Here is a 16,109-nt window from a genome sequence, read left to right as displayed (position 1 = left end):
AGTCAATCATCCAGACTGCTGCTGAAACTACTGAAAAGGCTGCTGCCCCTCTTTCGGGAAACAAATTAGCCTCTCCACGTATACCCCTGCATTATGGATGCACCTACAGTACTGCTATCTGTATCGATCTAATGCTGCTCCCTCATTTGTATTGAATATTTCCAGAGTATATTTTTGAGAAAGAAATTTAGTACACAGTAACCTGAATTATTAGCCTTCCACTTGTTCTAAACAGGTGCTTATCTCTGTATACAGCTAGCAAATTGATTTCTTTCCTCCTATTGTTCAAATGTGTGTGAAATCTTATGGGACTTAACTGCTAAGGTCATCAGTCCCTAAGCTTACACACTACTAAACCTAAATTATCCTAAGGACAAACACACACACACACCCATGCCCAAGGGAGGACTCGAACCTCCACCGCGACCAGCTGCACAGTCCATGGCTGCAGCGCCGTAGACCGCTTGGCTAATCCCGTGCAGCTCTTTCCTATTATTATAAAATGGTTTGACAATTTATATAATATATTACAAGCTGTCTCTAAAGAATTCCACAGCTTCGATGTGTGATGTGAATGGCCAAGAGAAACGTAACTATTATTGGCTCCACTTTTTTCACTTGAATTCAGCCAGATTATTTGGATTTAACTCTGTATTTGTCCCATTACTGAGTTTTTACAGCCGTACGCACATTACCATAATTAGAGTCCAACTTATCTCTCAGAAATATATTCCACTCAGAATATAAGGTTTTGCTGCAGTTTATTTGTAATCCCACGTAGCTTTCTGTTCAAACTATTGTATACTTGTTAATAGTGTTACTAAGTGAGAGTAATTTTGGGACCTTTTCTAAATGTTTATATAGCAATCTCACATTAGGTTTACATTTTCTTTTTCTGATCTCTACAGATGTGTGACACCTCTATAGCCATTACAAATGCCTTGGCTCCCATAATGCTCATTGGGTATGCTTAGCACTGCACTAAAAATAATTTCAAATACAAAAGTATTACTATTTTCTCTTACATCTACCTGGAAAGTTACTTCACACACCAGCAATAGAAATCTGCAATAGAAATTTAGCTTACATTTTCACAAAACAAGACGAAGTACTGAGAAAAAGTAGTTCTATTGCAGCCCATGAACAAATTTTAAAACAGAGCAAAAATATTTACATGTTTTTACTTACACAGTTCTGTCAACAAACTCCACTTCAGAATCAGCATGTTCACCATCTTCCAGTGGACTTTTGTGATTATCAGTTGTTGCAGCATTACTGGTTTCTGATATGAATCCTGGTGGAGGATGAGACATGTTGAGAACTGGATATGTGTATGCAGGTTTGTGCTGTTCTATTTCAACTTTTTCAAAAGGAGTCGGAGTAGTGGTTTTAATGTCACCTGCCATTCTAGGATCACAGTCTGAAGTGAAGGGGTGGCTCTGAAAGTAAAGATACAGATTTCTAAGCACCTAAGTACAAGAATGTCCTCAATTACAGCAGTAACAACAATAACAATAATTGTGATACAATCGATGTAAGTCCTTTCTTGATGTTTAAAGATGTTAATAACTTGTGTACAATTTCAAACTTCGTGCATCTCGTTTATTCGATTCTCCACTGCTAGTATCTTTGCCTTGGTTTTCATTTTATACTATACTTTGCTGAATGTGTGTCACTGTGTTACCATACACAAAACGAAAACATGTTCTCTGCAAAATTGGCCCAGTCAAATACGTCTTGGAGTACTTGATGTTAGCAATTTGTTAAGTACAAATACGCTGTCGAAAAACTGCAGTTTCAGTGGTGGCATGGAAATGGATACAGCAAGACTCACAAACATCAGGTAAGTTGAAAGAAGAATCTAATTGGAACACATTGAGGTACAAAACAAGTGTTTGTTTGAGAGGTTATTTCAGGAGTATTTGATTATGTTGAATGTAAGTTTGTAAAACCCAAACGTAGTTGCAGAAGGTACATACCTGACAGAAAAATCAGTACATAAATCTGCCTTTTTTTTTCTTTTTTTTTTTTTTTTTAAATCCAGTTAGATGGTTATGTGACAGAACAGTTGATAATCTGACAACACAGCTGGTAGCTTATGAAATGACTTCATAAAAAAAAAAGACAGAAACATCTACATCACAAGGGACACAAAAATACAGAAGAAATATTGTACTGAGCTCAAGCAGAAGGAGAAAATAATATAATTGCTACAAAAAGGCAATTCATGTGATTGATGTTGAAAGTGGATAGCAGATGAAATGCCAGCAAACTTGAAAGTAGCTGTGATTCTTTAAGTTGACAATGTTGCACATATTTGAATATGGAGCTGCTTGCTGTAATATCAGTTGTGATGTAATCTGACTCCAATAACAAAAGATGGTAATTGGATACAGATGAAATCTGAAAATCTTTACACAAATAAAGGCCGTAAATAGATCTACAAACATTTCACTTGCGCTACTGACAGAAATAACGTATCACTTATTCCTAACATCCTTACTGCCATAATTAAAAACAATCACATGGAGTGTGGCTTGTTCCAGCTCAACTTCTTTTGATAAGACAGATAATGTGCATAATTTTGCTTGCATGCTTAATATGAGGTTACATATATAATCAGGACTTCCATGATACATTAGCAACGTTGTTTGGGGCTGCATAGTAAGTTTGTACTTGGCAGCAGTAACAGTGCTGATGCTGATCCTTCTTCTTCTTCTTCTTCTTCAATCAGTATTAGCAGTACATTTGTTAACATGTAACATTCTACTGAATTACTTGAAGTTAGTTAAATGGATGCTGCTGAAACAATAAGCCAAGAGTCATGAAGTACTGACAGATTATATTCTTAATAAACTTTTTTTTTCTTTCTTTCTTTTTCCCTTGAAGGTTATAACGAATCACCCTACTCTATCACCACCTTTCTTTTTATAGAGATAACTGACACCATGTGTACTATTGATTCTTGCACAGGTTAAAATTATCTCAGCTGTTTCACTAAAAGAATTCATGCGATTTTGTATACGGTGTATTGAATTTCAGACTAAAATGTATAAAAAAAGAAATTAATGTGTTACAATCGATATGTACTAACAGTCAAAATTATTCTTCTTTCAAAAATATTAGAAATTACAAAATTTCTGGTATATTTAAAATTCATATTATTAATTGTACACTCTAACTCTGATTATTGAATTTATTTCGGGATTTATGTATAAAATAATTTATAATTTGGTGAAGTTTATTCTTTGATAAAGAAAGTTTGTAACCTCTTTTGCCTTGTAAATTCTTTGGAATAATTTGAGTACCGCAGAATGTAAGTAGTGGTGGGCATGCCTCTGATGAAAGTAGACTTTTCTAAATTCATCACCAACAATGTAATTACTGGTTGTTTTGAATGTGGAAAATGTAAAAACAGTGTGATGTTGAAAGATGTGACAAAGAATAAAATTCAAGAATAATATAGACAAATCTTCATCAGTTATTTAGTCATCAAGAACCTACAAAATCGAAATTTCAGCTGCAAGAATGTACCCCTAGACAAGACTCTGAGCCATCAACAACAACCAGAGATAATGAAGATAAGTAAATAGTTATTCTTTCATATATCTTATGCCTCTCAAAGCTTGCAAAATTTGTGCAAAGACAGGGAATTTTAAGAGTGATGAGTGGGAGGATAAGATTACAAGGTGAATTACTGACATGCCTAACTGTGAGTAATACTATTACCATACACAGGTGTTCAAAATAAACATTTAGGTGTTTTACAAAACAACCAGATGCAACAGCTGCATCTCTGAGCAGTTTTATTCTGGATCTCATACATAATGTACAACTTCATGTATCTCAAAATGACACTGTGTAGTAATAGAAACCTGTTTCACAAAATTTGTTGTTACTGTGTGTGTGTGTGTGTGTGTGTGTGTGTGTGTGTGTGTGTGTGTGTGTGTGCGCATCCCATCAACATCGAGGTCATTAGAAATGGAGCACAAGCTCGGATTGTGTCAAAGATGGGGAAGGAAATCAGTCATTCCCTTTCAAATGAACCATCCTGGCATTTGCCCAGAGCTATTTAGGGATACGAGTTTGAAACGTCACTCTTCAGAATGTGAGTCCAGGGCGCTAATCACCATGCCACCTCGCTTGGTAATGGAAGTTACAAATTTGTGAAATAAGAAGTGAACATATGGTTCCTACAAACACAGGAAATTACTATTATGGTGTTAATAATAATTAAATTTTTTGTTATGAGACTTTTTGTTTATAGGGCTGTGACTATGGTCACAACAATTTTATGCTAATATTTTTAACTTCAGCTCTCTCCCTCAAATAACTTATATTCTTACTTTAGACTTAAGTGACTAGCCTTTATTACAAAATTATTTTCTAAAAACAAACAGAGATTTTTTTAAATAAACCCTATTTGCGGTGTTGCCGATAGTGGATAATGCCGCACCAAGGTAAACCACTGCAAAGATGCTGCAAGTCCAAGTAGCATCATTGGCAGATCAAATCTGGACGAGGCGAGAGCCGTGCCTCCCGGAGCTGCCAGACGCCACTATGGTGCGAGTGTTAAAAAACATAACTGCAAGGATCAGGAGAGAGAGTTCTGTGTGAGTTCCAGCTTCGGCAAAATCTCTAGTTGGTGTTCTAATTCTGCCTCTAGAGCACAGAGTCAACACATTGGCACTCTGCTGAGCTATAACCCTTTGGCTGCCGCAGTTGCATGTGCGACTGGCCCGTCGAGCGTGCTCTTGAGGTCGCCTAATCCGTTTGTCTGTGCTGATAGCCATCTTCGCAGACTGCTGTCTGCCTGAGCTCTCTGCTTGACTGACCTCGCCCTGTGCTGAGTATTTCAGGAGCCAGTGTGATCACGATTGTCTGGCAGTCTGAGAGATCACCGACATTACAAATAAACACAGTGTATCTGGATATTCATTCCATAGCTTTGAATCTGGAGATGAATTGCATGGCTGATACAATGTACACTGAGACTGCCAATGCTGCTAACTCCTCATCAAAGGCTTTCTTTCTTCTGCATGAAGTTCTTGGGAACCACATAAGGTTTCTGTATACATCTGAGTTTCATTTGATGTACTGATACTTCTGGCTCTGAGCACTATGGGAATTAACTTCTGAGGTCATCAGTATACTGATACTTAATTGTCAGTTTTTTGTACATCACTTATGATGTAAACGCTGGAGAACCCATAACGATCAAACGTTGAGATTCGTCTGTAATTTGCCCACAAACAACTTTTGACAGAAGAGACTGAATGCCAAGACACACTTTTTAAGCTAATTGCTATATTTTGGGACCACTAACTCAATAAATTGCCTCCAGAAAAACTTCAAAACCAAAAAGTCAACATTTCTGAATTCTTTTTATACAGTAGAAACAGATGATGATGTACAACCTTTGTTTAAGAAATCAATAAAGAAATACTGAAGTTTCTACACCACCTAATTAAACATCACTTCTTTCTTTGTTGAGGATTTTAACGATTTTCATTAGTCGCAATTGAAACGATCGACACGAATAAAATTATTTTTTTGTTAAAGCATCCGGTCTGTGTGTGTCAGCGCACAGCGACTACACTTGCATTGTAGTCGACAACACATTGCGGCTTCATTACTTTCTCGACAGTCTTCCTGATGTTCTTTCCCATGGCATACATTTCTATAGTGTTACAGGTAGTCAATATCAACACTCCTTCCTTGTCCCATAGCTTGATGGCAAGCATTGTGTCAGTTGACATAAATTCAACTTCTCCCCGTTTCAATTTCTTCTGTAGCTTCGGCAAATTGTGTTTGTTGCTATGTACAGTTCTGCATGCTGTTGTTCTATGGTTGTGCAGCCAGAGGAACAAGTCTGGACTTGTATACCAATTGTTGACATACAGTGTATGTCCACGTTCACAGTATGGCTCCTTTAGTGTCGCCACTATACAGCGGGATGTACCCAAATTATGGACTTCAATTCCTACTGTTGTGCCCATGTATACAATGTGAGACATATCCACTTTTATAGTCGCGCAACACGAATTTCTTGATTCCAAGTCTACTTCATTTCAAAGGAATGAATTGTTTAAAAAGATAAGCGACCTTTGAACAATAATAGGCTTTAATTGTTGCAGAAATTTTTGTACAGATTAAACACACTGTGGAACACCATACAAACTGTATCAATTATTTTCCTAATTTTAAACAAACTGTCATCTCCATGACTAGCACAGTTGTCACTAAAATGCAACATTCTCAAAAGTAACATAAAATGGTCACGGAACATAACTTTGCTGAAAATTAGAGTGCTCAGTAGTACATTTTTGGACCAATAATTCCTTACCCTCAACTTCTTAACCACAGGCCACGAGAAGCCAAATACCAATAAAGCAATACAGTGTCTCAAAACCAGTATCTTCCCAGTTGGACAGTCGAGAATGAACTAATTCCGATATATTTTCCATGGCAAAAGTGTAAAATTGGTTTGTTTCAAGTGTTACAACTTTCACCAGACTTTTTGATTGAAATAGCATGAAGAAGGATATCACGCTTGAATCAAGTGCTTGTTGGCAATTACGCCCTGAAGATAAGTCATCAAATGCGTGCAGTGCCAAACTGAAATCATGCTTTTGCAAATCAAATTTGTCACTAAGGTGTGGTCTTTTACCGATCGATTCGTCTTCACTTTCAGTCTTTGAAGATGCCACACCCAATATTACTGTCACTGCTTGTGCGTATCTAAATTTTGGACCAATAATTCCTTACCCTCAACTTCTTAACCACAGGCCACGAGAAGCCAAATACCAATAAAGCAATACAGTGTCTCAAAACCAGTATCTTCCCAGTTGGACAGTCAAGAATGAACTAATTCCGATATATTTTCCATGGCAAAAGTGTAAAATTGGTTTGTTTCAAGTGTTACAACTTTCACCAGACTTTTTGATTGAAATAGCATGAAGAAGGATATCACGCTTGAATCAAGTGCTTGTTGGCAATTACGCCCTGAAGATAAGTCATCAAATGCGTGCAGTGCCAAACTGAAATCATGCTTTTGCAAATCAAATTTGTCACTAAGGTGTGGTCTTTTACCGATCGATTCCTCTTCACTTTCAGTCTTTGAAGATGCCACACCCAATATTACTGTCACTGCTTGTGCGTATCTAAAGTATCTCTTCGCCAGTACAACCATGCCAACGTGCCATTTCTTTGTGGAACTGTACTAGGTGAAGTACATGGACGCATATTATTACGAGATTCTTCTGAAGAACCATCACCATCACTACAGTCTCTGAAGATGCCACACCCAATGTCACTGTCACTGTTTGTGTGCATCTCCAGTATCTCTTTGCCAGTGCAACCATGCCAATGTGCCATTTCTTTGTGGAACTCAAAAAGTGGCAGCACTCTAAAAATCCTGTGGAATAGGCAGAAAGCTAAACAACACCACAGAAGCAGAATGCAGATGGTCACACAAACCAGCTAGCGTGAATGTCAAACAGCAACCGTGAAATCTAACGGAAACACCATTGAGCGGCAATAGACATCCGCAAGACCACAGGTAGCAGAACCGGCTGATGGTAAATGCCATCATTAGGACTCAGGTACTGGCCAGGTCATGATGGTGAATGCCATCTGCAGTGCCCATGGGAAATACCACTGCGGCAACTAATGGCGTCCACAGCTCCTGCAGAAAGGTGGAGTGCGGCGGAATTTCACATCTGCAGTGCTCAAAGTGTTAACAGACTTGTATTTATACAGTGTGTTAACTTGTGCCCTATGGACAAGGAATGTTGATCTATATTCAGACATTCAGAATTCAAGACACACACTGATCATTATATGCTGCTCTGTGCCTACAGCTGTTTCTTGTCTATCATGAATTGTATTTGTATATACTCTTCCACGTGCACTTACTCCAGTCATAGCAGTGAAGAGCGATGAAGATTAGTTCGATTTTCTATTAAATAAAGTATTTCGTTATTTGACTTTTCTCTGTGTTCACCTTAGTGTACAAGCATAGAATACAATAGTATTTACTAAATTTCTTACTATTTTTAAAAACTTCAACCTCAATTTAAAATCTGATACTGCCAGAACTTCCACGAAAAATGTTTGTAACAATATTGTGAATAAATTGTTTTTGAGCTGTGGTGCAGCTTTTTACAAATTTCAAAATTTTATACTTCACAAAATACTCTTACATTAAGGAAATTACCTCTTCACACATACACCTTGCAAAATGACCATCGCAAGAAAAATTAGGGCTCACACAGACTTTTATTGACAGTCATTTTTCTCACACACCATTCAAAACAGAACAAGGAAAAGTGAGTAGGAGGGGATGACAATGGTACCAAAACAACTTTTTGCCAGGTACCATAATGTGGCTTACAGTATATAGATGTGTAAGTAACTAATGGAGCAACAAGCCACATTACCAATGAAATAACAGAACTTTGAACCATTTGAACAATTTTTGTCTGCAGATGGGCTTACTGATGAAGTGAGTGGTAAAGAACTGGATATTGAAGCAGAGGTAAATAGAAATTGGTAGAAACTGACACTAGGAGACGAGTAGTATGTGCCAAAGATTCAAAGTCATTTGCTTTCTGTTCATCCTGCACAGTACAAAAATCCAGATACTAAATTTGTAACATCAGTAGTAAAATACAGTTTCAAAATCGACTCAAATATCTTACTAGTGGGGATAGTAAATGGCTTATTCAAACCAGGTATGAAAAGTATTAAAGCCCATTTTCTTGCTGTAGCGAATGCATCCAATCAAGTTAATGTACTACAGTTGCATCAACAAAACATTTGGACATCAAAATAAATGTCACGTGAAATAAATTATTCACAAGGAGTTGAATCTCAATGCTGATCTGGGTTTCTTAGGAGGTTGTGTTTATGGAAAAGTTCATACAATTCCTTTTGGCAGAACAGAAAAAGCTACAAAACCAGGAGAAATTATATATTCATATGTTTGTGGTCCAGTTCAAATTTCTGGGTTCAGATATCATTATTCTGTACTTTTTAAATATGATTACACAATATTTCAATGTTTATTTGATCAGAAGAAGATACAAGGTTATTTGTGACTTGAGGAAATTTATAGCTGAACCAAAGACCGATATTTGTTAAGGTGCTTTTGAATGATAATAGCAGGAAATTTAGATAAAAAAGGTTAGAGGAATTCTTCATAAAGAGAGCACATTTCAACATTTGACAATGCCCCACACTCAACAGAAAAAGGGCTACTGTGAAAGCCATACTCTTCTCAAAACCGTTATAGCCATGACCCATGCTCATGATAACATCCAGTGTCTGTTCTCTGAAATGGGATTCAACAACACACGTTTTAAATCTAACAGATTCTTCAAATGTATCTTAGGTATCTCCATACAAACTGTGTTATGTTAAGAAATTTAGAGCAAAGCATTTGCATATACACTGCCTGACAAGAAACGTGGAATATCTGAAGACACGGCTGGATGTCAGTTCTCTGTAACAGGTAAAACAGCCAGGAGTGTGCACTAGTGTTGTTACCAGACCTGGAATGGCATTTAAGAGGTGTGAACAGCATTTTTGAAGGACATGAAGATGCTGCATATGTGTGTCATTGTCAAGGTTCCAGTCAACCACATCTGACCACAACAAGGGAGGAGTGTCATATTGTGCACCAAGCATGTCATAGTCTCTTTAAATTTGTGCCTTTCATCCAACAACAAAAAATGGACTCCAGCAATATTCTGTATTATGCTGCACCATCGGTCAGAGACCAGCAGCAGCTGTACTAAGGAATTACTGTCTCGTGCATCAACTACATCCCAGTGCCAGTACCAAAATATCAGGTACCAGTTACAACAGTTGTGGGCAAGTTTGCCTAAGGAGAGGATACAATGGCTTACCAAATCAATTCATTCATCCGTGCCAGATTGAGTGCAATGTCATTTTGGTAAGTTGGCTCATACTACCATATTATTTCTAGATTTCACTCAATATAGTAATCACTGGAATAACATCACATATCTCTTGTAAGTGAAGACAGCGAAGATTTAGGGTAATTTATGCACTCGCGATGTGTCTAATTTATGCGATTGGAAGTTCGGTCGGTTTCCTCGACCGATTGCTATTTCAGTATCTGCAAATGAGAACCTGCTTGATTCATTAGTAATATACGAATTCTGAGGGCGACGGCCTTGCCGCAGTGGATACCATGGACCTTGCCGTTGGTGGGAAGGCTTGCATGCCTAAGCGATACAGATAGCCGTACCGTAGGTGCAACCACAACGGAGGGGTATCTGTTGAGAGGCCAGACAAGCATGTGGTTGCTGAAGAGGGGCAGCAGCCTTTTCAGTAGTTGCAGGGGCCACAGTCTGGATGATTTACTGATCTGGCCTTGTAACACTAACCAAAACGGCCTTGCTGTGCTGGTAGTGCGAACGGCTGAAAGCAAGGGGAAACTACAGCCATTAATTTTTCCTGATGGCATGCAGCTTTACTGTATGATTAAATGATGATGGCGTCCTCTTGGGTAAAATATTCCGGAGGTAAAATAGTCCCCCATTTGGATCTCCGGGCGGGGACTACTCAGAGGGACGTCATTACCAGGAGAAAGAAAACTGGTGTTCTACGGATCGGAGCGTGGAATGTCAGATCCCTTAATCGGGTAGGTAGGTTAGAAAATTTAAAAAGGGAAATGGATAGGTTAAAGTTAGATATAGTGGGAATTAGTGAAGTTCGGTGGCAGGAGGAACAAGACTTTTGATCAGGTTATAAATACAAAATCAAATAGGAGTAATGCAGGAGTAGGTTTAATAATGAATAAAAAAATAAGAGTGTGGGTAAGCTACTACAAACAGAATGGTGAACACATTATTGTGGCCAAGATAGACACGAAGCCCACACCTACTACAGTAGTACAAGTTTATATGCCAACTAGCTCTGCAGATGATGAACAAATTGATGAAATGTATGATGAGATAAAAGAAATTATTCAGGTAGTGAAGGGAGACGAAAATTTAATAGTCATGGGTGACTGGAATTCGACAGTAGGAAAAGGAAGAGAAGGAAACGTAGTAGGTGAATATGGATTGGGGCTAAGAAATGAAAGAGGAAGCCGCCAGGTAGAATTTTGCACAGAGCGTAACTTAATCATAGCTAACACTTGGTTCAAGAATCATGAAAGAAGGTTGTATACATGGAAGAACCCTGGAGATACTAAAAGGTTTCAGATAGATTATATAATGGTACGACAGAGATTTAGGAACCAGGTTTTAAATTGTAAGACATTTCCAGGGGCAGATGTGGATTCTGACCACAATCTATTGCTTATGAACTGTAGATTAAAACTGAAGAAGCTGCAAAAAGGTGGGAATTTAAGGAGATGGGACCTGGATAAACTGAAAGAACCAGAGGTTGTACAGAGTTTCAGGGAGAGCATAAGGGAACAATTGACAGGAATGGGGGAAAGAAATATAATAGAAGAAGAATGGGTAGCTATGAGGAATGAAATAGTGAAGGCAGCAGAGGATCAAGTAAGTAAAAAGACGAGGGCTAGTGGAAATCCTTGGGTAACAGAAGACATACTGAATTTAATTGATGAAAGGAGAAAATATGAAAATGCAGTAAGTGAAGCAGGCAAAAAGGAATACAAACGTCTCAAAAATGAGATCGACAGGAAGCGCAAAATGGCTAAGCAGGGATGGCTAGAGGACAAATGTAAGGATGTAGAGGCTTATCTCACGAGGTGTAAATCAATTGGAAACCCAGTTCTAAGCAAAGAAGGGAAAGCAGAAAGGTGAAAGGAGTATATAGAGGGTCTATACAGGGGCGATGTTCTTGAGGACAATATCATGGACATGGAAGAGAAGGTAGATGAAGATGAAATGGGAGATATGATACTGCGTGAAGAGTTTGACAGAGCAGTGAAAGACCCAAGTCAAAACAAGGTCCCGGGAGTAGACAACATTCCATTAGAACTACTGACAGCCTTGGGAGAGCCAGTCCTGACAAAACTCTACCATCTGGTGAGCAAGATGTACGAGACAGGCGAAATTCCCTCAGACTTCAAGAAGAATATAATAATTCCAATCCCAAAGAAAGCAGGTGTTGACACGTGAAAATTACCGAACTATCAGTTTAATAAGTCACAGCTGCAAAATACTAACACGAATTTTTTACAGACAAATAAAAAAACTGGTAGAACCCGACTCGGGGAAGATCAATTTGGATTCCGTAGAAATGTCGGAACACGTGAGGCAATACTGACCCTACGACTTATCTTAGAAAATAGATTACGGAAAGGAAAACCTACATTTCTAGCATTTGCAGACTTAGAGAAAGCTTTTGACAATGTTGACTGGAATACTCTCTTTCAAATTCTGAAGGTGGCAGGGGTAAAATACAAGGAGCGAAAGGCTGTTTACAATTTGTACAGAAACCAAATGGCAGAGTCGAGGGAAATGAAAGGGAAGCAGTGGTTGGGAAGGGAGTGAGACAGGGTTGTAGTCTCTCCCCAATGCTATTCAATCTCTATATTGAGCAAGCACTAAAGGAAACAAAAGAAAAGTTCGGAGTAGGTATTAAAATCGATGGAGAAGAAATAAAAACTTTGAGGTTCGCTGATGACATTGTAATTCTGTCAGAAACAGCAAAGGACTTGGAAGAGCAGTTGAACAGAATGGACAGTGTCCTGAAAGGAGGGTATAAGATGAACATCAACAAAAGCAAAACGAGGATAATGGAGTGTAGTCGAATTAAGTCGGGTGATGCTGAGGGAATTAGATTAGGAAATGAGACACTTAAAGTAGTAAAGGAGTTTTGCTATTTGGGGAGCAAAATAACTGATGATGGTCGAAGTAGAGAGGATATAAAATGTAGACTGGCAATGGCATGGAAAGCGTTTCTGAAGAAGAGAAATTTGTTAACATCGAGTATAGATTTAAGTGTCAGGAAGTCATTTCTGAAAGTGTTTGTATGGAGTGTAGCCATGTATGGAAGTGAAATGTGGACGATAAATAGTGTAGACAAAAAGAGAATAGAAGCTTTTGAAATATGGTGCTGCAGAAGAATGCTGAAGATTAGATGGGTAGATCAAATAACTTATGAGGAGGTATTGAATAGAATTGGGGAAAAGAGGAGTTTGTGGCACAACTTGACTAGAAGAAGGGATCGGTTGGTAGGACATGTTCTGAGGCATCAAGGGATCACCAGCTTAGTACTGGAGGGCAGCGTGGAGGGTAAAAATCGTAGAGGGAGACCAAGAGATGAGTACACTACGCAGATTCAGAAGGATGTAGGCTGCAGTAGGTACTGGGAGATGAAGAAGCTTGCACAGGATAGAGTAGCATGGAGAGCTGCATCAAATCAGTCTCAGGACTGAAGACCACAAGAACAACAACAACAACAACAACAACAACATCTGTACAAACCATCAAGTTTCATTTTATTTCCTCCTCCTCTTTTCAGTGCTTCACTTTTTTTGTCAGACAGTATAAATGGATCTGTTTGCTACACTCATGTTTAATGGAAAATAAGAAAGAAAACAGGAAGCTGGAAAAGAAATCTTGATTCATTAAGACATGGAAGATTATCATATGTCATCAAAAAATAAATTAATCGGATCAAGAGATATCATTCTCAGGAAAAGACATCAACTTCAGAAGAAATGCGTGCCTGTTATAGTAACTATGGATACTCCTTATCAAGAATTTCAGGTAAACTCCAACTGAAGATAACCCTGAAGCTGGCGTTCAACGTGAAGATTGTAAAAGAAAACTGACAATGATGCTACAAGACAATAAATAACAGAAATACAGTTACATGATTAGTCAGCACTCGTACAGCAAATAACAAACAAAGTTTATATAACTTCTGATTTAAAAGATTGTGAAGAGCCACAAACATTTCACAAAATCATGAGATTAGATAAACAAGACAACTGGAAGGAAGCACTCGACCAAGAAATAGATGCACTGCAAGATGATCAGAGCTGAATTTTGGAAGCTGTTCTTTCAGGGAAAAGAACCATTCCTTGCAAACGGATTTACAAAACAGAAATGAACACTGATTGTTCTGTTGATAAACTTAAGGCTAGATTGGTAATTAAGGGTTTTTCACAACAAAAAACTGTTAATTATGATTAGAATTTTAATACAGTGGCATGTACATCCACTATTTGCACACTAGCAGTTGTGGCTACAAATGAGCATTTTAATATTACCCAAATACATGTGTCTACTACTTTTTGTGTAGCGATTTGGAGCAGACCATCTATGTGAAACAATCCAAGATGATGTGAAACAACCTGAGATGATGGCTCTGATAAGGTGTATCATTTACAGAACATTTTATATGGACTAAAAAAAGCTTCTGATTCTTGGAATAGAGTATCCAACAACCACATTACTGAGCTAGGTTTTGAAAGAAATGAAGCTGATCCTCGTCACTTTGTGAAGCTCAAACACTCCAGTCACTTTCCCCCACTTACAGTGACAGTGACTTAATAGCAGGTAACAGTGAGAAAGAACTTAATACATTAAGATGGGACTGTATGCCAAAATTGACGAAATTTTACATTTCCTGTTTTCTATTCCATGATGAACTTTATCTCCTGAACATTTTCGTGTATCATTCACTGAAGACAGACAATTTTAAGATCTTCAAATAATGTTTTTAAATTTGACATGTGACTGACAATTTCCACCACCTCATATACATTTTCAGAATTGAAAAATCGTATTTTGGGAACTACACAGCCTAGAAGGCTGAGAATGCCATGTTTCCATGCCACTGTTATGTCTCAGTAGTTGACATTACAAATAAACTAATCAGTCCTTCATTTCTGGCATGTGTTTGTCAGAAAATAATGTCCTATCCAGTGATTTCTGTAGTTTACTTGCATATATTGTTATTCTATATAATGACTAAGCACAAAAGAAATGCCAATTTGTGGGTAACAGATACGTGAGAATTGAAATTGCATCTCTATTTGCAGAAAACTTGTGTGTAAGCAGTGAAGGGAGCATAAATAACAAGAATAATGTTTCTGGAGTGACCATGTTCCATAGTGTTTGGCATAAAGTATAGGAAAGCCGAATTTTCTGGTAACCTAAATGTGTGTATACATAAACATTCTCTTCCTTTGACAGTAATGGTGGCAATCAAACCTATATTCACAGATTTAGCAAATCCAGAACTACTATAGAAATGTTTGCATGGGAAGACATAGAATGTGACTGTTTCCTTCAGTAATGTGTAGTGCCACATGCCTACAATGTTATTGTTGGTTTCATGACTCTGAAGTTAGCAGTGTCTATTGCTGTAATAACACGAACGCTGGGAACTATGAAATACTGAAGGTTCTGGAGAAGTTCAGGCAAAACACAGGGGTTATGGAGAAGTTAAGGCATAACACACGTAAAGGACCGTGAAAACTACATGTGCTTCACATGTGTCAAGCAGAATTTGCTGTTCAGTAAATGACAAAGGAAGCACGACAGTAAAGAAGAAGGCTAGCATTAGGTGATTGTAACACTGAAGAGGGCACAGAATACTGTCCAAGACAATTCTGGAATGACAGAGTCAGGGCTGGTAGTGTGTATAAATGTCCGTAATTAAAAAAATTTGTACAACATCCCTGAACTACTTTTTATTTTCCTTCTGTAAATGACCCATTACCTCAAAAAGCACTGTACATAGATAAATGAAATTTTTAAAGCATGTCAAGAATAAGACTTAAAACATACGGGAACTAAAATAATAAAAATATCCTATTTTGTTTAGTTTTTATGTTCATTTATTTATAAAATTCTGCCTGGAGAATTAAGTGTTTGTGGAAAATATTGTAACACACCTCATATAGAATTTTTGTAATAAATCTAGTTCAGTTTATCTAAAAAAGTACAGTCATTAATTGTGAAAAATAGGAAGTAGTTGTCTTGAAAACTTTATAAGATAATTGGTCACAAAGTTTGATACTTTAACATTGGCAGCATAGGACAATGTTCCCTTCATATGTGATTTGATGAAAGAGTTCAGAATTGCTTCAGAGCCAGTGTCATTTAAATTCGGCTTGAAAATTCATCAAATGTAAGATGGATATC

General features: G+C 37.7%; 1 protein-coding gene across 3 annotated transcripts in view; it reads right to left on the bottom strand.

Moving 5' to 3' along the window:
* Positions 1 to 16,109, bottom strand: part of LOC124556784 — a 191,495-nt gene that overhangs the window by 94,770 nt on the left and 80,616 nt on the right. For all 3 annotated transcript variants that reach the window (XM_047130792.1, XM_047130794.1, XM_047130793.1), the window contains one exon: positions 1,189 to 1,439. In XM_047130792.1, the coding sequence (XP_046986748.1) occupies positions 1,189 to 1,439 (251 nt within the window). The remainder of the gene's footprint in view (positions 1 to 1,188; positions 1,440 to 16,109) is intronic.

Source organism: Schistocerca americana, chromosome X, assembly GCF_021461395.2.
Source record: "Schistocerca americana isolate TAMUIC-IGC-003095 chromosome X, iqSchAmer2.1, whole genome shotgun sequence".
NCBI classification, from domain to species: Eukaryota; Metazoa; Arthropoda; class Insecta; order Orthoptera; family Acrididae; genus Schistocerca; species Schistocerca americana.
Note: the sequence above shows the minus strand (reverse complement) of the source record. Positions and strands in the feature narration are given on the sequence as shown.